General features: G+C 37.8%; 2 protein-coding genes across 4 annotated transcripts in view; both read right to left on the reverse strand.

The window, feature by feature from the left end:
• Positions 1-4,638: 4,638 nt before the first annotated feature.
• tuba5 (tubulin alpha 5) lies at positions 4,639-12,679 on the reverse strand. The gene is made up of 5 exons (XM_055045893.1): positions 12,332-12,679; positions 10,795-11,020; positions 9,663-9,811; positions 7,711-8,391; positions 4,639-6,887 (listed from the first exon to the last, which is right to left on the reverse strand). Exons 1-5 carry the CDS (start codon positions 12,332-12,334, stop codon positions 6,600-6,602), a joined length of 1,347 nt encoding a protein of 448 aa, XP_054901868.1. The 5' UTR covers positions 12,335-12,679; the 3' UTR covers positions 4,639-6,599.
• Positions 12,680-13,281: 602 nt separating this feature from the next.
• LOC129370165 (kelch-like protein 12) overlaps positions 13,282-25,794 on the reverse strand; it is a 50,913-nt gene continuing 38,400 nt past the window's right edge. Inside the window, exons 1-12 of one of the 3 annotated variants that reach the window (XM_055045890.1) lie at positions 24,628-24,914; positions 22,911-23,137; positions 21,550-21,703; positions 20,571-20,788; positions 18,996-19,145; positions 18,764-18,878; positions 18,577-18,683; positions 16,994-17,189; positions 16,730-16,888; positions 15,811-15,909; positions 15,557-15,743; positions 13,282-14,086 (exon numbers count right to left, since the gene is read on the reverse strand). In XM_055045890.1, coding sequence (XP_054901865.1) covers positions 13,960-14,086; positions 15,557-15,743; positions 15,811-15,909; positions 16,730-16,888; positions 16,994-17,189; positions 18,577-18,683; positions 18,764-18,878; positions 18,996-19,145; positions 20,571-20,788; positions 21,550-21,703; positions 22,911-23,093 — 1,695 coding nt within the window. In that variant the 5' untranslated portion in view covers positions 23,094-23,137; positions 24,628-24,914 and the 3' untranslated portion in view covers positions 13,282-13,959. Of the gene's footprint in view, positions 14,087-15,556; positions 15,744-15,810; positions 15,910-16,729; positions 16,889-16,993; positions 17,190-18,576; positions 18,684-18,763; positions 18,879-18,995; positions 19,146-20,570; positions 20,789-21,549; positions 21,704-22,910; positions 23,138-24,409; positions 24,915-25,794 lie in introns of those variants that run through there. The other 2 variants (XM_055045889.1, XM_055045892.1) reach the window with 2 other exon arrangements.

Here is a 25,794-nt window from a genome sequence, read left to right on the forward strand (position 1 = left end):
CATGAACTGTAAGCAGAAGATCATCATAATTAAGAAAAATAAAGGTATGAAAGCATCTTTATGTTTAATTAACCTGTGATGTGTTTCACTTATTAAATTGAGTCACTGAAATATTTTGAACTTTTCTGTGATATTTTAATTTATTAGAGGCTTTGTCTATCTTCACATCAACTCTGATATGAAAACTGGTTTCCTATCCCTGTTATAAAACATTCCCACAGCATGATGCTACCACCACCATGTTTCACTGTGGTATTCAACCTGTATCTCACCTGGGATCATATATATTAAACTAACACCAAATCATTCAATAATGCAGTAGTAGGCCCTCTATATGTACACATAAACCACATGTAAATGAGTCAGTAATAATAAAAATGTTTTTTATTCTGAATTAGTCCAGTGGCTTTATCACTGAGTAATAAAAAATATGTTTAATTGGAATTATGCATAGTGGCCTTACTCTACTTTCACTTTCACATGTACATCCCTCAAGATGTGTTCTTATGACCTTAGAATTTCAGATGAATATTTTTACACGGATTTATTTTTTTTTTTACTTGGATACAGTTGGATGGTGGAATGTTTCTTGTGGATTCTTGATTTTCGTCATTGCACGATCAGCCAACCAGGCGACGCCTTTTCATGAGTGTAAAATCTATGTAACACACCAGCAGATGTAACGACTCCCAACTTTTCCTCCACTTCGCCAATAACCTGAACCTGCAGCCGGTGACAGCACCCAGCAATGGCGCATCGATTCACAAAGAGAGGTAATTAAAGCACGCGGATTGGGATACAAGTCATTTGAATAATAAAAGAAGATGTTATATGTTTACATTCTCGCGGATGGATCTGGAGCAGGTGACACCTCAGAGGCTGGCCGGGACTCGTTGTTTAAATAGCCAGAGTGGGAAGTTTGATTGGTTGTTCCTCACAAACGGTTGGAAACATCTGCCGGGTAGCAGCAGAACAACCACAGACATGTTGTTCAGTTGCAATGCAGTCGGTTGGCTTAAACACATCATAATGTGAACAAAATATATAATAAATATAAATATAAAGTATAATAAATATGTACAAGACTTCCTGCAATTTGACATGACTTTGTTTTGTGTATTATTTTATTGAAGATATTTTAAAAATTCATAATAATGATGAGTTTGAAAGAACCACCAAACTGACTGAGTCTTTCGTGTGATTTGTCAAACATATCAGTGGATTCAGTCAGTCTCTTCCTGTCCTTTCAGACTGGCTCCATTATGTTCAGGTCACAGCTCACCATCTGCTGCTGTTCATTGTTCCACTTTTTGACAAAAACATTTACTACTTCTTCCTTTGGCCGCTCTCTTAAGGAGTTGCCTCCAGCTCCAGAAAACACCTCTGTCACATCTGTCCTCTTTCACCACAGAAACCTTCTGTATTTTCTGCACGTGCATTCCTGACTTGAAACTTTGATTTAGCCCTCAAACATTATGTGGTTTTTTTGGATGTCTCCAAACTATATAAGCAGCCAATCTTAACATTTTAACTAATGAACTGTCTTTCTGTCAACCATCTCCATATATATTGTGATGACCTTCCAATGGCTTCACTGGAAAGTCCTTCTGTGGGGTAAAACTTGCACTTTATTGACATTTGGCTATCTAGCGTTGACAGCATTCATTGGCACTGCTGACCAACATAAGTAATGCACTTTCAAAGGGAGTGGCATCATTTAATACAGACAAATCCAACTTAGAGTATATTTACAGTCTCATGTTAAGAAGTACATGTTTTTTGTTTTGTTTTTACAAAATCACAGGTGGTACAGTACTTGTCACCTTTATTGATGCCTTTAAAAAGGGCCGTCTAAAGTTTGGCCTGTGGTTGAGAGTATTTGTGACCCTCAACCACAATTCAAGAATGATATAAATTTGATTAAACAGATGGTTAATGCAGATTTACATGTAAAATAGACTGAAGAGCTTCGTCAGTGAAAGGCTGATGCATCCTACGAGCACAAAGGAGTGTTATCGCAGATCCTCCTCCTAGAAAGTTTTTTTTTTTTTTTTTTTTTTTTACCATTACTGCTCCCAAGAAACTGAATAAGCATCCACATTCCGGATTTTGTTTGGAGTTTTTTCACTTTTTGTAAATAGTTTTTTATATGCACAAATGTAAATGCAGATCTTGTAAATGTTTTCTTTTCCTTAAATTACCCTATGCAGTTTCACATTTTGTTTAATCTAAACTCAACTGTATGATTCATGTTGTAAATTTGCCCTTACTCTAAAGTCTATTTCCTCTACTCATATGTCTTTAACCTTTTAATGAACATGTATGCTTTTAGTTACCTTTAATTTGCGCTTGTATTTCATCATTGTGGAACAATCAGTAATATTTCCTTCCTAAAAATGGTAGGGTTTAATGGCCTCCATGGAAGAGTTTAAAGACCAAAGTCATTTTGGACAAAAAAAGATCACATTTGCCCAAATGCAACACAGTGGATCTTTCTGGAAGGTGGGTTTCTTATTACATCTGGCACAAAACTACAACAGACTTTCAGATAAATAACACCTACTAGCAGGCAAATGTGGTAGCAGTGATGGTTTGGGGTTGCATTGCTGCTTTATAATGACTTGCTGTGATTGGATCAACCGTGAACTGAGCAAATACTACATCCATGGGAAAGTATGAAGGGAAAATCTTATGCTGATTAAAAAGAACACAAAGGCCCATCTGAAACTCTCCAATAAAATGTCTTTCTAATTCCCAAAAGGTTTTTTGGTGGAAAATGTTAAGATGACTAAGAAAACTAAGGAGGGACTTTTTGGAAAGTGTGGATTCAATTACATCGAGTATAAAACTAAGACTGCATGTTAGAAAAAGAAAATTGTACAGACAGTTAGACAAGTAGTGTAAGGGGCTGAGGGTCAGGTGTAAAGGCAGAACCATGGCTGGCCATCAAAACAAGACTATAACCTCAAACATGCTTTGGTTATGCAGCAACACAGTAATCTAAATCTTCAAATACATTACAATCATGAGCATAAAATATAAGAAATCTAAAATCGCCTTCAGATCTCATCTTTAGCTAATTTTTGTACTTGCAGTTTTAAAAATAACTGCTGAGCTCATCTCTCCGAAAACGGTTTGCTCTCCTCATTTTGCCTCTACTTGAAGATTAAGTCACTGATTTTCAAGTGCCTGACATTTCTTCTTCTACTCTTTCCAAGAATGAGATCAGTTTTCTGCCTATTTCTGGTCACTGTACATTTTTCTGCTCTGGGTTTTCTCCAGTTGTCCAACATTAACTTTGGGCTAAAGAGACATTTTGGGTGTTAACACAACCGATAGTTCAGTAGACTCGGTTTGAAACATTTGTTACATTTACACTACGGTAAACAATCCAATTGGAAAATCTCCGAATGAGGACATCGCTGACCGTGTTTCCATATATTTCAGAGTCCTGAGTAAGTTTCAGTATTTACTGAATCCGAGGCAGGTCTACAACCTGCAGTGGCGTCCGCCGCCATCAGGCCCTCATGTTGGTTCACAGAGTTTGGTCGTAAATAGCAACTTCTACTTTAGCAACATTTTGGAAAAATGTTTGAGTATGCTGCACTTTTTACTTGAGTAATTTTATGATGAAGTGTTGCTACTCTTATGTGAGTAAAATGAAAAACAAACATGTTTTAACCAATAATAAAGACACACCTGCAGTTTTTGTTAAAGTTTCATAAGTTTTAAATCAAAAGAAAATTATTTGGAGAAATCTGTTATTTTTGTGAATTATTTTCATTTTGGTAATTTCCATCTATGTAATTTTTAAATATTAAATGACTGATGTTTTAATTAGTTAATCAGTATGTCTGCACCCTTTTTGTCAAATACTTTTTTACTCGAGTAATTTCTCCACTTTTTACTTTTACATGACGAAACATGTTGAAGTATTGCTCCTCCTACTTTAGTACAATTCTTTGCTTCTCTGTCGGCCTCTGATGATTCACATCATCATCTGGATTTCAGATTGAGTTTCTTCAGAAACCTGCAGGATTACAGAATCCTGGTTTGTGGTGGAGACGGCACAGTCGGATGGATTCTTGATGCGATAGGTGAGTCAGTCTTTGCAAAAAAAAAAAAAAAAAGAAGCATGCGTAAAATCCCAATGTCCGTGCTGTAGATCCTGGATCAGTGAGTCGATGTCTTGCTCACTCTTGGCGTACAGCTTGATGTCATCCATGAAGAGAAGGTGACTGATGTTGGCCCCATTCTTGAGTCGGTATCCGTAGCCAGGATTGTTGATGAGGGGGTTCAGGCCTATGCAGAACAGCAGCGGGGACAGAGCATTCCTTGGTATTTGCCACATTTGATGGACACTTGTGCAAGTGGTTTGCAGTTGGCTTCAAGGGTGTTTTTCCATAGCCTCATCAAGTTTGCAATGAAGACTCCCAGAGTCCTGTTGATGTTGTACATCTCTAAGCATTCAATGATCCAAGTATGCGGCATTGACTCATAGGCTTTCTTGTAATCAATCCAAGCCGTGCACAGGTTGGTGTGTCAGGTTTTGCAGTCAACATGTTGTGACAGTTTAGCATGAGACAGATCATCTATGAAAACAATTGAACTCCACCTTCTCCCAGTGCTAACTTGAAACAATCAATCAGAGCCAAGAGAAGGGTCTTAGTGCTGTCAATCATCCTTGTGTGAGAGCTACTCATCGCTCCCCACTTTCACCTCTCTACTCTCCGTTTCTTCTTCCTGATTACAGGAAAAATCATGAAAAAAAATACTGAGAAAGAAACCACACGACGTGCAACTACGACAGCTGTGGCCTACTATGCGCACTAAATTCCCCGCAGCACTGATTGGCCAAGTAATGTCACGTGCTGAGCGGGGCGCGTCATCACGACTTTACAAAGCCCTGAGACCGACTCATCGACCCCCTGGGGTTCGGTCGAACCCAGGTTAATAACCACCAATCTAAAGCCAACAACAACCTAAATCTAAGTCCAAACCTGGAGGCTGAAGATGTGAAATCATCTGAAACAGATTGCTCACACCCCAAAATCTCTTCCATCCAGCTGAAATGCAACAAATGTACCAAAAATGGAGGATCAAATCCCGTCACAGAGATGTAAAAATAGACTCATCGCTACTTACTGCAAGGCATAATCAATAACTGGATCAGGAAGAAATGACTGCCCCTTTTTTCATTGTGGTCTGTTTGAATTTAATTTTAGGATCTATTTTATGCATGACATTTTATAATTTATTATCTTTTAAAGGGTAAACAAGTAAATCACATCACATTTACAAATGTTGTGATGTTATGTTTTAGTTTATATTTATCACTTGTCCACATGAAAATAAACAATAAAGAAAGAAGAAAAAAGGGAAGCAAAAATTTCCTCTTCTGTCACAAGAGGAAACTGTGACATAAAACTGATCATAACAAGAAACATTTTCTTCTTAACTAATGTTTTTTGGTCTTGATTTAACAAGTTTTAACTATAGTCAAAACCAAAATATGCTGCTGTTTAAATGAGAATTGTCATGTCTAGAATGGTGTTTTTAAAATGGAAGCCACCAGGGGGCGCTAGGGTGCCGCAGAAAGCTAGAGGGAAACATAAAAAGGTTGTATTTTTTAAATCACAAATTCTTAATCAAATTTTTATCCTAAAATATAATCTATGTTTAAAAAATTAAAAAACATAAGTTAAAATTATTTATTTAAATGTTTACCGTTCCCATCCTTCTGATTAGTTGCCAGTTAAATGTTTCAAGCTGCTGTGCTCGTTAAGCTAGCAAGCCAATGGTTTGGTTCTTTTGTTCTCTGCAAAACCCATAAGAACTCATGGCCAACTAAAATTATAAGGTATGAGGCAGCATTTATGTTAAACCAATGTGATAGTTATTAAATCGGGAATATATATAAGAAAAGTTTATATTTTGCAAACCCAGTGTCTGTGGGTTTCTAAAAGGGGTGACCCCTCCAGAAGCTAATTGGGTGTATGGGGCTGTATTGGAACAATTTGGAAACACTTGATCTAGAAGAAAGAGTAAGAAGTTATGAGGGGGGATGTATTTCAAAATCTTCTCATCACGAGAAATGCTGCTTTTGCATTAATTTCTTAAGTGTCTCCATAAGAGTTTTGTTTTCTCTCATCAATAAACAAATTCATCAGTAAAAATAACATTTTGCATTCATTTAAGTTGAATTAGTCTAGAATTAAACTTGTTTGATGATTTAAATGTGATATAAAAGCAAAACACGGGTGGTACATACTTTCCCCCTGATTTAATACCAAAGTAATGTGTAACAGTGTTGTAGATATTAAACTATGAAGTATCTTGTGTGGTTTTAGTTTAAATTTTCTAGAAAATCTGAATGAGCCTTACAATTGTGGTAAATGATGAAGCTAGCAACTTCTTAAGCAGCATCTAATCGTGTTTCTGTAAAACAAATTTAATTTCAGTTAAATTTCAAAGTACAATTAAAATCCGGTTTCACTTTGTGCCTTCTCAAACAACAAGCTTGGAAAAGTAATACTTTACAAGGCTCCAATACTTTCTATTTAGCTCCAACTTGGAAAATGTTTCGAAATATCTGGATATTAAACTTCTTCGTCTTCAGAGTCGGAGCTCATCCGACCCAGCTCTTCGTAATCTTTTTCCAAACAGGCCAGGTCCTCTCTGGCTTCGGCAAATTCCCCCTCCTCCATGCCTTCGCCCACGTACCAGTGAACGAACGCACGCTTGGCGTACATGAGGTCGAACTTGTGGTCGAGGCGGGACCAGGCCTCAGCGATGGCGGTGGTGTTGCTCAGCATGCACACCGCCCTCTGGACACTGGCCAGGTCTCCGCCGGGCACCGCAGTCGGAGGCTGGTAATTAATGCCCACCTGTGGATGGGAAGACAACACTTACAAGAGATCTGGAGTCACATTTCTGATATTTATAGTGGTGAAAAGTTCTTCTGTGTTTCTTGATAATGAACCATAATTGTCTAGACTCAAGGCCTAAGAGTCTCCAGTCCTTCAAAAATAAAAACATGAAAATTAATGAGATTCCAGGGTTTGAAAGAAGGACACAAGGAAATAGGAGATAAAGGACAGGAAGCAAGGAAAAGCAGAAAAAGGGAGGACTCAAAGCCAGGAATGGAGGTAGGATAAAATCAAGAAAAGAAAGTATGGAATAATACAAGGAAGGATACATGGATGGTAGGACACATTGAAGGAAGGACAAGGAAGGATCGCAGGTGGGACAAGAATGGAAGGAAGGCGATGAAGAATGGCAAGGCAGCAATGAGTAGGACACAACTAAGGAAAAGAGGAAGGACACAAAGAAGGTAGAGTGAAGAAAAGTAAGAATGACAAGGTTGTAATAAAGGAATGACACAAGAAACAAGGAACAAATAGAAGTAGACCAGGAAGGAATGAAGGTTGGACTCAAGGAAGAAATAACAATAGGATACAACTAAGGAATGAAGGTAAGATGTCTACTTTCATTCCTTTCTTGCAACAAAGAAAGTATTGTTCCATTCAAGGAAGGCAGGCATAGTGAAGAAAAGGAATAACGAGAAGACAATAATAGAGGTAAGAAACAAGGACGAAAGGATACAAGGAAGAAAGGACATAAAAAGGAAGGACAGAAATAGATGAGACATGGAACAAAGTTGGGAAAGACTTTTTGTTTGATTTCTAAACTTAGTCCTGTGGGGCTAACCTTGAAGCCAGTGGGGCACCAGTCAACAAACTGGATGGAGCGTCTGGTCTTTATACTAGCTATGGCGGCGTTCACATCCTTCGGGACAACGTCCCCTCTGTACAGCATGCAGCACGCCATGTACTTGCCGCGACGAGGGTCACACTTCACCATCTGATTGGTTGGTTCGAAGCAGGAGCTGGTGATCTCCGCCACCGTCAGCTGCTCGTGGTAGGCCTTCTCAGCCGAGATGATGGGCGAGTAGGTAACCAGTGGGAAGTGGACGCGTGGAAAAGGGACCAAGTTGGTCTGGAACTCCGTCAGGTCAACGTTGAGAGCCCCGTCAAAGCGAAGGGAGGCGGTGATTGAGGAAACGATCTGACCGATCAGCCTGTTGAGGTTGATGTAACCGGGAGTCTCGATATCCATATTGCGGCGGCAGATGTCGTAGATTGCCTCATTGTCCACCATGAAGGCACAGTCAGAGTGCTCCAAGGTGGTGTGGGTGGTCAGGATGGCGTTGTAAGGCTCTACCACCGCAGTGGAAACCTGGGGCGCTGGATAGACGGCAAACTCCAGCTTGGATTTCTTGCCGTAGTCCAGCGAGAGACGCTCCATTAGGAGGGAGGTGAAGCCAGAGCCGGTGCCGCCTCCAAAGCTGTGAAAGACGAGGAAACCCTGCAGGCCTGTGCACTGATCCGTCTGAGAAGACAAAGGCAGTAGGGGGTAAAAAACACGGCCAATCGTTCAGGAGTATCGGTAGGTAAAATAAAAGACTTGAACTTTTTCACATTTTCTCGTTGCAAACCTCAACGTGACCTATATGCTTCCTTGAACATGTTTGGATAGGTTTATGGGCTGTAGAATACTTGTTCATTACATTGTTTGCTCTAAATTATTGTTAGGCTGCATTCACACTGCAGTCTAAAGTGACCCCAAAATCATATTTTTTGCCATGGCCGTTCACTCTTCCAAATATAAGGGACTCATATGTGATCTCCAGTGTGAACGACCTGAAAGTGTCCCGCATGCGCAGTAGAGGGCGCAGTAACATCTGCGTTCTCAGTGTTTTGCCAATTGGCATAAAAAGAAGAATTGCTTGGGGAAGCATACATGGTTGCTAAGGGTGGAGGATAGCTTACACATTTGAGTTGTCGACCAACCGGAGCAGCATATTAACTTTATCCTCATTACAGTCTTACAGTCATTATATATACACAATCCATTTTTCATATTCCTGTATATTCTGTACAATCCTGGTAATTTGTATAATATGTACATAGCTCTCATATTTATGTTTTTATTGTACAAAACATTTATAGCACGTCATTATTTCTCTGTTTATATCTTGTACAACTGTTTATAAATATTTATATCCAATATAGCACTTCTGGATAGATGCAAACTACATTTCGTTGCTTGTACATGCGACAGTGCAATGACAATAAAATTGAATTCTATTCTATACTATTCATGGTTGTTTCTCTTCCAGCAGCATAGTGATGTTTGTCGAGTATCAATGACGTCAGGTCAGATGAATGCGACCTGGACGTCAGGTCACATTTGAATTGGATACGTATGCGATACCCAAGCGGCCTGAGTCGCATTCGGACTGTCACGAAAAGATCAGATTCAGGTCGCATTACGTCAAACGTTTTTACTTTTAAGCAGTTGTGAGGCAAAGTGGTGAAACCTGAAACTGCTGCTGTGCAACTGAACTCAGCAGGCTGTTGCTAGGTAACCAGAGAATGAATGAGTTGCTAGGCAACCTAAGAGTGAGTGAGTTAGTTGATGCCACCAAGCTTTCTTAGCTAGCTAAAGCCTTTCCTCTGCCGACACCTTCCAGAAAGCTGTGCAGCTCTAGAAAAGAGTTCAGTCATTATTCTATATATTGAATATTCTATCAAATGTATTATCTATTGATACTGATCATGTGTCATGTGCCAGCTCTACTCGCACATTTAATTACTGACCATTTTCCGGACGCGCTCCATGACTCCGTCGATGATCTCCTTCCCGACGGTGTAATGTCCTCGAGCGTAGTTGTTGGCCGCATCCTCCTTTCCAGAGATCAGCTGCTCAGGATGGAAGAGCTCTCTGTACTTCCCAACCCTCACTTCGTCTGGAGAGAAAAATTAAGTCCAGAAAAGACAGAATCTAACTGGATGTCTGTTTTAGTTTTCATTTCAGCTTTAACCATGGGTAAATGTCCGCAAAAATAAAACTCAGAAATTTTCTACAAAAAATTATCCTGTCACAAAATCCAATCCGCAAGGTTTGTGTCTTGCAAGTTGTTTATTCAGATTTTCATAGCAGAAACATTTAAACTCTTGAAATTTGTGTTTTTTCTTGACATATATAGAACTGATGTTTTCACTTCAAAAACAATGTCTTAGCGAGTATTTTTGGCCTGGTTTCTAATGCAAATATCTTAGTGCACTTGAAATAAGACAGAACTGACTTATCTGTAACTTTTCATCAAGATATAAGCGCTTGTACAGTAAATAATTCCACAATATTGGTAAAAAAGTACTATTGGGAGATTATTTCAATTATAAAATGTTATAAGTGAAATAAACTGTCGATAGAAGCAGTACTTTTTCCGCCAGTATAAAGAAAAATTTATTTTCCAATATATTGCTGAAAAGTTATTTCTAAGTTAGTTTTATCTTATTCCAAGTGTACTAAGACATTTGCATTAGAAATAGACAAAAACTTATTTTGTGTTTTTGCAGTGTTGCATTATAGTTTTAATCAGTTATATTCATGTAAAGACGTGTAATTTTAACTGTATCCTGTTTTGCATGTCAAGTAATAAACTGGCATTTTTGGGGTTCCCCAAAAGCATCACGCTCTGGGCCCCCACAAAGCTAGAAACGGCCCTGGAGAAGACATCAAATATGGGCTTTATGAGCTACTTTCCCTCAGACTAAACATAGTAATCTCTCAAAATGCATTGCAGCAAAGACAGAAAAGAGGAAGGGAAAGAATTTCCTGTCTGCTATCCATTGTGTTTTCATAACAGAATCTTGGAAATCAGACCTTTGACAGGAAGTGAAAATTAAAATTAGTTTGATACCTTTTGGACTGCAAGGATCTACTCACCGATCACCGTGGGCTCCAGGTCGACGAAGAGCGCTCTGGGAACGTGACGACCAAAACTCCCAGTGTTGAAGAAAGTGTTAAACGGATCTTCACGGCAGTTCGGAGCTACAGGACCGTTCAGGAAAACGCCATCAGGACCGACACCATGCTCCAGGCAGAACAGCTCCCAGCATGCATTTCCAGTCTGAACGCCTGCCTGGCCCACATGGATGGAGATGCACTCTCTCTGTGGAGGAAATATAAAGAAAATGGATGTTTCCAGCAGCAAAAGACACAGAAAAAAGACGAACCAGTCACTTCCAGCACAAACATTTAAGAATAAGTATATTAAAGGCAATTAATAACTGCTTCATAAGCACCAAACGATGAGTAATATATAAAAGTAAATAAAACCATGTGTAGACTAGAGGAAAAGTGGGCATTACTGAATATTTGTAAACAAAAATGTCAAATATACCAAAAATTTTACATATGTAAAAGTATCACTACTTTAAAAATATTTTTGATCAAGAAATTACTTAAGACTATAAAAGTATTTAATAAAACGGTCACTTGAGTACTAACTGTTTCATCATAACACTTGATTTTATACTGCATTTAAAATTGTTAGGTAAAAAAAAGTCTAAAATTATGTGAAAATTTTGATATTTTAAAGAAAGAAATGAAAAAAGTACTATAAACTGTGAATGTTGTAAATTTAGGCGGAAGGAAACACTTCAACTTACTAAACGAATACTTTCAGTAGATACTGTGTGTGTAATTATGTTAGGACAGGGTTAGGTACTTTTTGTGACAATATCTAATATTTATTGGATCTTTTTGACCTTCAAATGGCACATAATAAAAAACAAAGCTTGTGTATAAACAAGAGGTTCCACTCCAGCATATACTCTTGATTTGTTTTCTTGTCTGGTGAATTTTGGTTGAAATGTTTGTTGATGAAGTTACTCACAGTGAGAAAAGTGTTCAGAAACTTCAACTTTTACTTGAATTTTATTCAAGTAAAAGTAAAAAGTATTGCGTTCTAAAACTCCTAACTGAAATTGTTTTCAATTTTACTCAAGTGAATGCAGCTGAATAAGTACAACTAGTTATCACTTCTGATTGGAACTACATAAATAAACTGAATTGAATTAACTTTTACTAACTTATGTACAAACATTTTTACGTTATAAAAACAAATGGCATTCAGTAATTTGGATTACAGTGAAAAAAAAAAAGTCGAGCACAGCAGTCTGATGTTTTTCTAAGTGCTTCCAGCAGTCGTGTTTCAACATGCTGAGAATTTGATGTTGTCTCTGCTGGAGGGAGAACATCCCATTAGATGATTTTTCACTGTTGAATGACATTTGCAAGATAAACAATCAGACTGAAAAGGATCAAAACGTAAAACAGTTTTCTCCTCATACTTGCACATTCACAAGTAAAGTGTAGTTTTGGTGTCATTCTATCTTTAGATTGGATAAAATGTGACATATTGCAACCAGAAAATAAGCAGAAGAATGATGCATTAAAAAAACAACTATAGTTTTCTTACCATGTTGATTGATCCAGGTGATGAAAGGAAATTCTTCTGCAGACAGTGAAATTCCCCTGTAACGTCCCGGGACGCGTCTCATCCTACTCGGCACGCCGTTGTGTGTCGCTTTTTATTTTAGGCGTCGGGAGGAGGGAGCAGATGGACGGAGGGAGGGAACAGCATCATTCCACTTCTCACACACAAAGCGCCGTTTTGGTCACGTTTAAGGCTTGCTGTCACTTGCAGATGTCAGGAAAAATACGCAGAACTTTGCTTTTGTTCGTGGAAATGTCTGCAATCTTCATTCATTACCAAACTTTGTGTCAGAAACGCTTAATGGGCGAGAATCAGAAAAAAACAAATATCTGAATTCAATGTAATATGGAGTATTAACTTTTTTTGCTCTTAGCTCTCAAATGGTTGAATACTTGACCAGAAAACCATTTTTACAGTTTATTGAAGACTTATCAGAACTCAAAACATTAAATGTGGAGTACCACAAGGCTCAGTGTTCGGGCCTAAACTTAGGCGCCAACATTAATTGGGACCTAATTAGTGTTGAGACATTTAATGTTTTAAACTCCACATTTAAACCTAAACATTTCAATTTATATATTGATGAGATTGATGAAGTATCAACTACATATTTTTATTTGCTGCAACTTATTCATTTTGCCTCTTTCAGTGGACAAACTGACAGATAGTTCACAGCACTATGCTGGGTCTTGTAGGTTAAAAATAAAAACTTCATGTGGATTCTACCAAATTAAAATATTTGGGAACATTTTCTGACAGCGTCTCCTCAGAAACCCAACAAAAACATGTAATATTATCATTTAAAACAAGAAATATGAAGGGAATTTATGCTAGGACTGTATGACAGTTAAAACACTGATTAACTGTTTTGACATGTTATCCTATCCGACTCATTGTGTGAATCAACAAGTCAACATTTTGTCTCCCAAATCTATACTTTGCGAGAACTTTTATTTTGCTTTCCAAACAGTGACATTCAGGCTCTGTATCCTACACGTGTCTAAATCCTTAAAAAATTACATGCATCTGATATGTAAGTCCTTGATCTCTCAATGTTGTTGAATTGGAGAAAAATATATACCAATCAAGTAGCACAGTTCAGTCGTTTTCTAATCCAATATTCATCTCAAAATATAACTTGATTGAAAGAAATAAACCTTCTGTGATAAAGCGATTTCCATCTAAAAGTCCCATTTTCATTATTGCGCACTGATGAGCATGCATATGCTGAATCAGTTCACTCCATAATAAGACAATGTAATATCAGTCAGATGGGAGGCAACGTGTTTGATGCAGGTGAAAGTTATAAGGCAAATAGCAGCAGGAGTCTTAATCTGCTCCACAGTTTTTCTTTTGATGGGTAAAAATATATTGCACTTCTGAAAAAATAATCTCACATGTGACAACAGACACCACTGTAGACTCATGCAAGTGGAGATGGGCTCCTTGAAAGTGACGCAAAGTCTCAATCTCTGTGGCGCAGTCCCAACCCTCTGCTTGCATATTCTGGCATCTTAGCATCCCTTCCTTCGTGGTTCTGTTAGTAGTGACATTTTAGAAAACGTCTAGCTGCCTGTCCTCTTGTGTTCGTCCTTCTTCTGGACCCGGCGTTACTTCTCTCGCAGGACGCAGACTCCCGCGTCGCACCGCTGGGTTGCCATGGAGGTGACGACCTCCCAGGAGTCGATAACCGGGTCGTAACATTCGATGCTGCTGAGGAGGGAGTTCCCATCGTATCTAGGGGAAAACAGAGAGACTGAGTCTCCAGTTTGCACTCATACTTTGTTTCTGACCTGTTTTTTGAGTTCTTTTTTTTATCCGACTTCATGTTGTGATTTCTTGATTTTAAATGTCAGGCACTAACAGCTCTGCATGTAGTAAATGAACACCCTGAAAAATGCCACTAACTATAATTTATTTAGAATTTAACAGTGGGGCAATTATTTTCTGGATATCATTTTTAACTTAATAAATTAACTTGCTGTTTGAAAACTGATTTTGTAGTTATATATTTATTACTTAATTTTAATATTTCTTTTTAAATGTGACTTATTGTGCTTCCTTAAACAGGTTAGGATTGATATATGGGCTAAACCAAACATGTTCATTAAATTTTTTGTGCAAAATGATACTTAGATAATAAGATTTAATTGTCTCAGAATGAGGTGTTGTTAAGCCGCCTGTTGCTAAATTTTTTAGAAACGGCTCAGTTTCCAAGCACCACAAAACAATAAATTATTGACAAACAAAAACGGCTGGGTGTTTTTAGAAACAGTAGAGACCCAAATAAATGTATAAAACCGTGTAAAATGTAGAATATAAGATGTTTTTTTCTTTAACAGTTGAAACCAGAATAAAAATGCATGTATAATTTTCTTCTCATTTGAAGTTAAAACTTCAAACTTCTCATTTGAAGCCAATACAAACTTATTTCTATTTCCTAATGATGAAATAATACAAGAAGACAGATTTATTCATCGTCTTCAAAATCAGAAGTTTGCATACATTTCTTCAGTATTTGTCAGCATGGCTTTGTTTCATTAAAGACACTGCATCATAGTTGAGAAAAATGTAGAAGGACATACATGAAAAAGTACATAATAAATTACAGATTAGGCCTTCTCTGTTCAATGAACCAACATGCTCTGAAAATCTCAGCTGTAGTATGAACCTCCAATAAAAGACAGAAAGACTAAATAGTGAAGAAAACCCATTTATTCTTAAACCATTGTGAAGCTCCGCCTGGAGGAGGCGTGTTTCTTGAAGTACTGTTGACAAAAGGGATGTAAAGACTTTGATTGAGCTTCAGGGGTTGTGAAAGCTTATATGGTGCAAAAAATACAACATATACCACCCAGCGTGACTCTGCTCTGTGATTCGACTAAAGCAGGGGTGTCAAAAATACAGAGACGAAATGATAGAAAACAGAACTGCTACGCTAGCAGTCTTCACCCACTTCAAAATAAGAGCATAAATATAAACAGCTAACTACTTGAAGAATTCAGATATTGAACTTTATTCAACTGATAGTAAATTAGCGTTTTAGAATTTAAACATAAAAATTAACTTATGGGAAGCTAAGTGCCTTAGATATTTTAAAGGTTGTGTAGGAAATGTAGCCACCACTGCTAATAAGGTGAAATTAAAAAGGACAACTAATCCCTCCCAAGTTGAGATGTATACAGAGGGAAGGACGTTTAATCTCACCCGGCGATGGCGTAGAGTCGTCCTCTGAGGACAGTAGCTCCTACGTAACACCGCGGCGTCGTCATGCTAGCCACGGTGGTCCAGTAGTCTGTCCTGATGTTGTAAACCTCCACTGAGTCCAGGTGTGAAACGCCATCAAACCCTCCCACGACATAAATGTGGTCGTTAAGGAGCGCCACACCAGCCCCTGAAGACAATTTGGATGTGTCAGATGAGGAGTAAAATTCATGTTTTAATCTGTTGTCTTAACTCACCTGACCGCTTCGTGGCCATGGGTGTCACACTGGTCCAGTGACCCGTGTGTGGGTCGTATCTTTCCACTGAGTTTAGGATATTTAGGCCATCATAACCACCTGGAAGGAGGAAAGCTGGTTGGATGAATGTGATCTATAACTGGTTGTATTTATAACAACTTTATATGTTTCTAAAGTTGCATTGTTTTTACTGTTTTTCATTTTTCTCCTATATGAAAATGGATTTGGGTTTTTTCCCTCCAGTTCTACAGCTTTTCTGCAGAGTCAATCAGACAACGCAACAACACAAGACTGTTTGTGTGTCCAGAAGGAGTGAATGCTGTATGTTGATGACTTGATGCAATCTGCTGAGTTTTCTTAGATAGAAAACAATTTCACCAATTTGAATAATAAAATCAACATGACTGCCTTTTTTATATAACTGGGATCAGTTGACTGTATCGGTATGATTGGATTAAATTTACTTTTTTGCTTTGCACAGTGCCTTGAGACGACATTTGTTGCAATTTGGCGCAATATACACAACAGAAGAAAAGTCCAAAGTGTCATATTCAGCACAGGACTGTCACTGAACTAACTGACAAGTAGCACACATCACATTATTCGATATCAAAAAAAAAAATTTTTATTGTATTTTTTATTTTGAATTGCAGTTTTGCTCCTGCTTCCAAGGCAGATTTCTCCTACAGGAGACTAATAAAATTATCTTATCAAAGTGCTTTACACTAAAGTCACATTCACCCATTCACACACACAAACACTCACACATTCATATGCCGATATGCAGATCGGTAGGCAATTTGGGGCTAAGTGCCTTGTGGCAGGAGGAAGATGGAATCGAACCTACAACCTTCCAAACACAAGACGACTACTCTTGTGACGCCTACTCTACCCACAAGTCTAGGTATGAACAAAATACCTAGACAGTAGATCAGGCCACTGGCCACCACCAGGCCAGCGCCTTCTCTAGCAGTCTGCATATCTCCCAGCATGCTCCACTGGTCGATATTGGGGTCGTATCGCTCCATGCTGGTGTGCCGTCGGCTGCCATCGAAGCCACCGGCGACATAGATCATATCTGTTGAAAGACAAATAATATAACTGCTGAGTAAATAATTTATCTTTTTTTTATTCTTGAAGCAGATTATTCAAAGAATTATCTTGATGGTATGAAAATATTTACCTCCCAGGGTCGTGGCCCCAGCGAGGCCGCGCCGTACATTCATGGTGGCGACGGTGTACCAAACGCCGTCTTCGTCGGCGGTGTAGTCCAGGCACTCCACCGAGCTGAGCCTCGACCGGCCGTCGTAGCCTCCGATCACGTAAACTCGATCGTGTAGCGACACGGTGGCAACGTAGCGCCTTTTACGAGCGATATTCTGGTTTGGATACACAAGTCAGCATTAGGGAAACAAGTGATCGATTAATGAGCTGATCTAAAGTTGATCGATCAACTTACAATTAATTGATAAGTGGACATTTTCTTACAAATTTGAGTTTTCTCTTGTTTCAAGAAGCCTGACCAAGTTTGCATAACATAAAGGGCGACATTTTTTATAGTATGCTGAATTAAAAATACAAAAATTAAGACTATGTTGAGCCAGCTGAATTAAATACTAACTGAATAACTGGATTAAATGTAAACGTATTTTTTGCATAACAAAACTGAAACTTCTTAGGTTGCTGAATAGAAAAATAAAAGGTGAAAATAATAAAATATGTCAAACACTTAATGCCTCATAAACAGAGAAATGCTCAGATTGAAGTACATCCTGTGGCGGATCCGATGTTAAAACTGCTCAGTGAAGTTCGTTAACTCACGACAGTCTTCAAAATCAATCGTGTTTATTGGCATCATCAATTTTTCTGCAATATTTTACCACATCCTCACATCAGTAACTTTTTGAAGCTGTTTTGCTCCTGCGCTGAATAACCACTATTAATGTTCAACTTGAGAAATTTCTTTTTTAAGTGTTTATGTTTCAAAACAGAACCGCAACAAGTGCATTTTTTGGTCTCACACCGGACTCTGTTTGGGCCATTTCTCGTTACTGTTATGATTTGGCTCTGCCATCTTGTATCTTGTATCAACGGCTCTGCTTAAAATCACAAGTGGCGCCCTCTGCTGGATGGCAGCTAAACTACAATCCTAAAAGAAGATCGAAGTGGACGCTATCAGTTAATCGATCGGAATTAACTTTAATCTATAAATTATATTTAATTCAAAAGTACTTTAATGATTCCAAAAGTAAATTAACAGTTGCTATAATTAAATTAATGAATTCAGATTATTTAAAGAGTTAATTTAGTGAAGGCTGTTGGCAGGAAAGAGCTCTTGTAGCAGTCTGTGTCACAGCGAATCTGAAGAAGCCTCTGACTGAAAATATTCCAGAAGAGGAGGTTATGGCTGTCAATAACTTTCTAGATCTTATGAAGAATCCTACTTTGCATCTTTATCTCCAGAGGTCCCCAGAACCGAACCAGAACAGAACCAGCCTTCTTTATCAGGCTGTTGAGCCTTTTCAGGTCCCCGGCTCTGATGCTGCTGCCCCTACAGATGACGCTCTCAACAAACAAACTTAGAGATAATCTGCAGCATCTTGGTGCAAACCTTGAAGGATCTTAGTTTCCTCAAGAAGCGCAGCCTGCTCTGTCCCTTGTTATTAATGGCTTCAATAAACAAACCATTAATCAGAAGTAGATTAATTGTTTGCATCCCCCGAGAATTAAAACGTCAAGCTACTTCTTCAAAATTTTGACACTCACAGGCAGAAAGCTCCATTCCTGGGTTTTGGGATCATATTTCTCGACTACATCTATTGGCGACTGCTGGCTGCCGAAGCCACCTATAACCAGCAGGACTTCTTTGGCACCTAAGAATGATGATTAAAGAATGTGATTAAAATGCTTGAAAATCATAGACTTAACTTGCAGATGAAAGCAGGGTTCCTACCTAATCTGGCTTGTGTGCGAGGACCCTGCATCTCACTCCTCAGCTCCGGTCTTAAGTGGAATTTTTTGGCCTCATCAACGAGGTCTCGACAAGGCAGGCTACATCGAATGAGAGGCTAAAACATGTGAAAACATGTTTAATTATGGTGTGATAAATGCTTCAGCAGGAGATCTTTCATCTGACGCTGGGCGCCTGATTACATAACAATCTGTTTGCGGGTCGCCTGGCTCACCTCGGCGTCAATGACATCTGTAATGTAGCGGGGTGTAAGGAGCGGCATGCGGACAAACTCCAGCATGTCTGGGAGGTAGGGCTCTCGCTCTTTCCTGTTGTGTTTCACCCAGTTCAACACGGCCTCAAACACAGGCTCCTCTGAATCCACCTGGACACAAACAACAGCAGAACATCTTAAAGGAAGAGATGCAGTTCAACCGCAAGGAGCTGAGTGTTGACTAATTTTGCATAAAAACAAAATGCAGTCATTGACACATAATTTAACAATGCAAAAAGACAAAGTTTGTCAAAGGTGACCTATTATGCTTCCTTACCAGGCTAGGATGGTTCTATGAACTATTAGTTTGCACAAAATCACTCCTAGATAATTAGGTTGCAGTCTGCTGTCTTGTGAACGTAAATAAGCTGCTGCTGGCCACGACCCCCCATCTGAAAATGGCTGCAAACAGAAGCGTAATTATGCAACCGTACATCTTCGAAAAGCGTCAGAAGAGCCTCCTGCACAACCAGCAGGAATGCAGTAAGTGGTTTCTGGACGGTAAGTCAACAACAAGACACTTGTCTTTTCCAGCAGCCATTGCACAGCATACATAGCAGTAAAACCAGCTGACCAAATGTGTTGCAACTTTGCGTGAGTTGCTGGGGAACGGCGCAGTGCTCTGTGTGACTTAACACGAGTGAGGTTTTTGAAACGGCTCATTACACCAAAAAGGTTCAACTTATTGCTCGTTTTTTTTAAAGTATTTATAATGCTTTTAGAAGCGGTTGAGACCCAAATGGAAGTAAAAAAAGGTTGAAACAGAGAGAGACAAACAGAATTGTTTTCATATTTTGTCGCATTGCAAACACAAACTATTTGTTCATTTCACATTCGCATATGAAATGAACTAACTCAACTAACTCTTGAGTTAAAGTCTGATTTTTTTCTCTTTCTCTGAAATCTTTATATGAAGCAGATTTTCTCTCTCACACAGATTGTCTGTAGATCTTCCGGTGTGCCATAACTTCAATCATTCTCTTGCACCAAGCAAAGTACAATCTGCTCATGTAACAGTGCAATCAGCCAAAGGTGAAACAAGCCCTAAAATCCTCAGAGATGACAGAGTCCGCTTTGACTGAGTGCAAATTATCCGTGACTGCGTTTTCACATGTGTAGTCTAGTTTTCTCTTAAAACCAACAAAAATACCAGGAAAGATAATTCGACACAATTGATGATCTATAAATCATCTTGTGGTAATAACTGTGTTTTCACAAAACAAGGCATGTGGTTGGGAAACAGGAATTTCCTGAGCACAAAGGCAAACTTTAATCAGGTTCGGTTCTCTGCAATTTCATTGTCAGGCCAATCCACAAATCCAAAGATGGCGGGTGGGTGGTAGGAGGGGAGGTGGGTACAGGTGAGATTAAAACAAGTCGACACTTGCTGTTCACTTTTCCTGCACAGGTTCTTCACAGATAGTAGGAAAGCTGCAAAAATCAGGCTAAATTTGCACGATGTCAACAATATTAGTGCAGGTTTTTAACACTTAAATGCCCAGCAGAACAGAAACTTTGCTATTGAAGCTGTCCTACCTGGATTTCATCGCACTTTATGAGCTTCTCAACTTCTGTCTGGCTCAGGAGCATGAACTCCTCGTGCTGAACCACCTCGGAGAAATGTTTCTGGGAAAAGAGCTCGGCGGCCTGCATCAAGTCGAGGCAGTTGTGAGTTTCGGCGAAGTCCCGAATCCCCAGGCAGTTTGTCGGATCGAGCTGAGACTCTAGAAAGTCGCAGCAGGCCCTTTTCACTCCTGAGCGAAACAAAAATATGTTTGCAAATAAACAAGGGTCATTACAGATCTCTGCTAGGGCTGAAATGATTAATCGGATTAATCGCTAACAAATTTAGAAATTGATTAATCGTTAAATGGAGTATAAAGCTATTTTTTTAAAAAGCCATTTGGTGAAAGGCAAAACAGTGAACAAGCCAAAACTGTATAAAAATAAATACATTTTGCAATTAAGATAAAAACACCTTTATTTATAAAAATGTTTTAGCCAAAACTCCTCAAGTCGTATCATTTTAGCTTTACTAAAGAATTATTGCACTGCTATAAAAAAGGTATTGGTTTGTTTATTTCAGTGTTTTAATGTATTTCTAATATTTTATTTTCAAAAAATCTGTAGAATAATCGGATAGATTAATCTACTGATTAATGCTGCAATATATCGATTAATCTATTGATAACTTAATCAATAAAAAATCTGATTAATAGTATTGATAGATTAATCGACAGATAAACCTATCGATAAATGATCAAATGACAAATCTCGAGTGTGGAAATGCAGAGATCATTTTATTTTTTAAAAATGATGCCAAGTTCAATCACAGTCAGAAATTTAATTATAGTTTCACTGCCACTGAAGTCCTATTATTTACACCTGAAGAAACTCTAAACCTTTTCAATCGCCGTGGGAAATAGGAACAGAGCATCAGAACAGAGGTGCTGATACTAGGAAGACAATTTGGATCAAATACACTTTTAAATTAAAGAGGAACAATCAAAGGTACCTTTAAGCTGAAGCAGACATGCTGCAGGGAGCAGCTCTTGGACATTTTCCACTGTGACAAGCACCGTCTCTGTGTACACAAAGTCCAACAGGATCTCCATAGTTGATGCCGTGAGTCCCTGGATGTCGACAAAAGATTTCCCCTTTTCTGCAAGCTGCAGATTTACAATGAGATATAACATTAGGAGGTTAGCTTAACTTATTACCAAAAAGCTCAGTAATATAAATACAACCCCATTAACATTTGGCTAAATGCAACTTGGATGCATTTTATTGCTTCTGCCAATTTACATTTGTCTTTTGAGAATAATCTTCAAATGTTCAGTTTCGTCGAGTTGATGATTGTCCAAAAGCTTTATGTTAGCTTGTGTAGAAACCTATTCTGCACAAACTCATATTTCTTGTCATGATTTAAATGTGTTGGGATTAAAATTATGATTTAAAAGTGAATAAAATGTGTACAGTTTGAGAATTTACAGTTTAAAAACTCTCATGCATAAGGATTTTAAATATCAGAGACTATACTGAGGCCCTCTAGCAAATTTGCATATTTATTTATTAGTTCGTTAACGAGGTTTTGGAGTGTAGTTATTATATATGAGGAGGAGTGGAAACACAGTTTAATGACCTCACTCTTATTCTTTTAGTCTTTATCGTTTTTGTGGAAAATTTATCGTTTTTATTTTTGAGTTTTATTTTATTTGAGTTTGACAAAGCCACCAACATGAAGAAGAAAAAAATACTTTGTGAGAGATTTGAGGGTCAAACTATACAACAATGTTTAAATTTCACTTCACTGTCAAGATGAAGTATTGAAAAATATGAACTCAGTTCCAACTTTAAAACATGGAGATGGCAGCATCATGCTATGGGGCTGTGTCACTGACAGTTGCACTGTATTTCAGAAAATAAGTTGAATAATGAAGGAAGTCTATCTACAGAACCTTTATTGTAAATAAATCTTACACTTTTACCCCCCAAAAAAGTAAAAGTTTGTCATTTGGTTCTGAAAGCAAATCAAACTTTATTTACATGAAAAAAATCAAGTCAAAGGTTATTTATTCTGCTCTCAATAATCGTCAAAAAAATCTTTATTGGCTTCATAGCAACCAAACCCTTAGACTGTAAACACTTAACTATCCGTTTATGCAATTTAGTGACACAAATCAGATTTTTTGGTGGGTAAAAAAAAAAAAAAATTGGACTTGGGTCACCTTTTTGTGAACGAAGCCTTACTGCTGACCTGCATGTTTTTCTTTCTTTGTTGTGGTTGAAATCAAATTGGCAAGACAAAAACAATCAAACACGGACATCTTCACAAAGCATGTTGTGAATAACGATGCAACAGAAAAACATTTTTACCTCACTGGTGAACATGGCACAGAAATAATCGCTGCAGGCAGCCAAGACGATCCGGTGAGCCGGGAAATCGGTGCTGTCCACCCTCAGAGTGATGTCACAGAGCGTGTTGCTCTTGCGTAGAGAGTTCATTGCGTTGAGGATGGATTTGGCGTGGGAATTCGTCATGATGTCTTTGGGAGCCATGCTGCCACCGGAATCCGTCAAGGATCTCACACTACCACAGGAATCTGAAAGAAAACCAAAGGAGAAGTTTCAGAAAAGACGAATTGAAACGGAACCCAACGCTACAAAACTAGTTTAACATACCCGGCTTTTCCTTTAAAGACTTTTGACCTGTGATATACATATATCATCTTGAGTAAAAAAATAGTTAAATATCAGCTGCCAAACATGTCTATTTTATTCTTCCCTTTCTTTATCATCTGTGCCTTTAGGATCCGAGTTTGATGTAAGCACTCTGTCCACTTGGCTGAATATTACATTCGCATGAAAAACGCTAAAATTAGATTATTCTAAAAATTTCCTGTTTTTTTTCTAGAAAATTTTAAACTTTTTTTCTAGAACATTTCTGAAGTTAATCTCAAAGTTCTTTTTTTTTTTTTTTTTTTAGAAATGTTTGACTTTTAGAGCTAAAAAATTAGCTTTCTTTTTTATTTTTTTAAGAAAATTTCTGAGATTTTTAAGAGGAAAATATATTCTTCATCTTTGTCTACAACGCCTGATTCCAAGTACAGAAAACATGGAGTAATTGAGTTACGGCTGGTTCTCAGGAAAGATCGAAATTTAATGTTTTGATTAGTTAGACTAATATTTTAGGATTTTTTCTTTTTTTTTTAATAAACCCAAACTGCAAAAATTAAAGTTAATTTACATAACCAAAACTACTTCTTGATATTAAACTAATAATATTTAAGTTATAAAATCTAGACACACATTGATACACATGCAATAACATAAATTAATCAGCTAACATTGCACAATAGGTGTATTAAAAACAAAACAAAAGCAGTCAGAGAATAACAAAGATTTGTTATAACAGGAACGGAGTAAAGGCCGGTTCTTCCAAGACAAAGACCAAGAAAAAAATCAGCTTGAGATCAGTCTTGAGCCCCTCCATCCCTGCTTTGAATACATTAGCCGACAATTATTGCACTCAAAACAATTATTTTTGAGATATTAATGTTGCACATACTTACACTGCAATGATGACAATGTATTTGCAATACATTGCGCAGCCTTATATCTGATATTACATTTGCAGGCAACATAGAAATGGTTTTTATACAAGTTACAATAATTGTTAATTGTAACAACTGTGCTTATTATATACAAAATAAGACTATTTAGCATCCAAAATACCTTAAAAAAGATTACAAAATCAAACTTATCTATAAAAATATGGATAGGATTGACTTCCTACTCATAATTCCTCTAGTGAAAAACTATAAATATTTTTTTTCGCTCCTTTTTGCATGCGGGTTTGTTGAGATACAACTTACCGTTTAAAGACCTGAACACTTTTTCCACCACTGGGAGGCAATAACTATAGCTACACATGAGCTAACAGTCTGCAGCAGTCAACGACAGCTGACGGCTAACGCCAACGCCAGACAACAAACTCAGGAAAGCACAGCGATATGAAGAGGCCTGCACGGCCCAAGAAGACAACACAAGAAGCGACACACACAGAACAACTTGGCAAGAATTTGCATAATACCTGTCGCGGCAGTAAGGCAGATTCAAAGCGCCTAAGCTAAGTTGCTTAGCTAGCTAACGCTAGTAGCACCAAAATCCCCCCCACCCCCCCAATTTGAATGCTGTCAAATTAGTCTAATCTGTCATGGCCCCTGTCAACTCACACCACGTCTCACACAACGTCTACAGTTTCAGATTAAACTCATATTATTTCAGACACGGTCTTTATATAGGAACTAAGCCGCAGCAGGTCACAGTTCGACCACCAGAAGAAACAGCAGCAGCAACGACTCCTCAGATGGGACGTAAACAGACATAGAGATTGAAGAATAGACGTCGCATGAGCGTCAGGGATGGACGTCAGCGTCGCCGCCATATTGTGGTAGGCACTTTGGTGAAACAAAGTTGTGTACGCTTCAAAGATCAGTTGTGTAGGTCCATTGTGGAAAGAAATATAGGCGGAATACATTTTCTACAAAAGTTTATAAAAAACAGAGCAACAAGAATACCATGGAAATTTCTGAGTTTCCAAAGTCCAAAGATAAAGAAACCAAAAAAACCTTTGAAACTCAAAAGTTTTCAGCTTAATCTCAGAAATGTTCTGTAAAAAGTTTGAAAAGTAGAATGCTTGCTATAAAAAGATCCAAAATTTACTCTTCCTGTTATTTTTGTTCTATTTGTTTTATTTCTCTGATAATTATTTTAGTGTACAGCACTTTGACCAACAGTGTTGTTTTAAAGTGCTTTATAAATAAAATTGCATTGCATTGTCTTGACGTTTTTAAAATTTGATTTAATGTTAGTGAGTGAAACAATTGCGACGGTATTAATAATACACCTCATTGGTCGTATTACCATACCATTGATAGTAGTATTGGTAGTATTACTACTAATATAGAATACTACCACTGTTGCTAATAATGTTACCAATATTGGTAGTATTGTAATACTTAATGTTCAGGAGCCATATATTAAATATAATATATGTTTAAATTATAAGAGTATTGGCAGTATTATAATACTTCCAATTGGTTGTATTATAACATTACTATTGGTAGTATTAACATAATACTGCCAATAGTAATATTGTTATTTTGAAACTATCAATATTGCCAATATATAATAATTGTAATATATTACCAATATTACTACTGTAATATTATATATATATATATATATATATATATAT

This window comes from Poeciliopsis prolifica, unplaced genomic scaffold, assembly GCF_027474105.1.
Source record: "Poeciliopsis prolifica strain line A6 unplaced genomic scaffold, Auburn_PproV2 SCAFFOLD023, whole genome shotgun sequence".
NCBI classification, from domain to species: domain Eukaryota; kingdom Metazoa; phylum Chordata; class Actinopteri; order Cyprinodontiformes; family Poeciliidae; genus Poeciliopsis; species Poeciliopsis prolifica.

Excerpts from the sequence above, each read along its gene's own strand:
- tuba5 (XM_055045893.1), bottom strand. Across the intron at positions 9,812-10,794 it reads CCTGGAGCCCACGGTGATCG|ACGAAGTGAGGGTTGGGAAG; the intron begins GTGAGTAGATCC and ends TTTTCTCTCCAG. Across the intron at positions 8,392-9,662 it reads TGGAGCGCGTCCGGAAAATG|ACGGATCAGTGCACAGGCCT; the intron begins GTCAGTAATTAA and ends TTGTCTTCTCAG.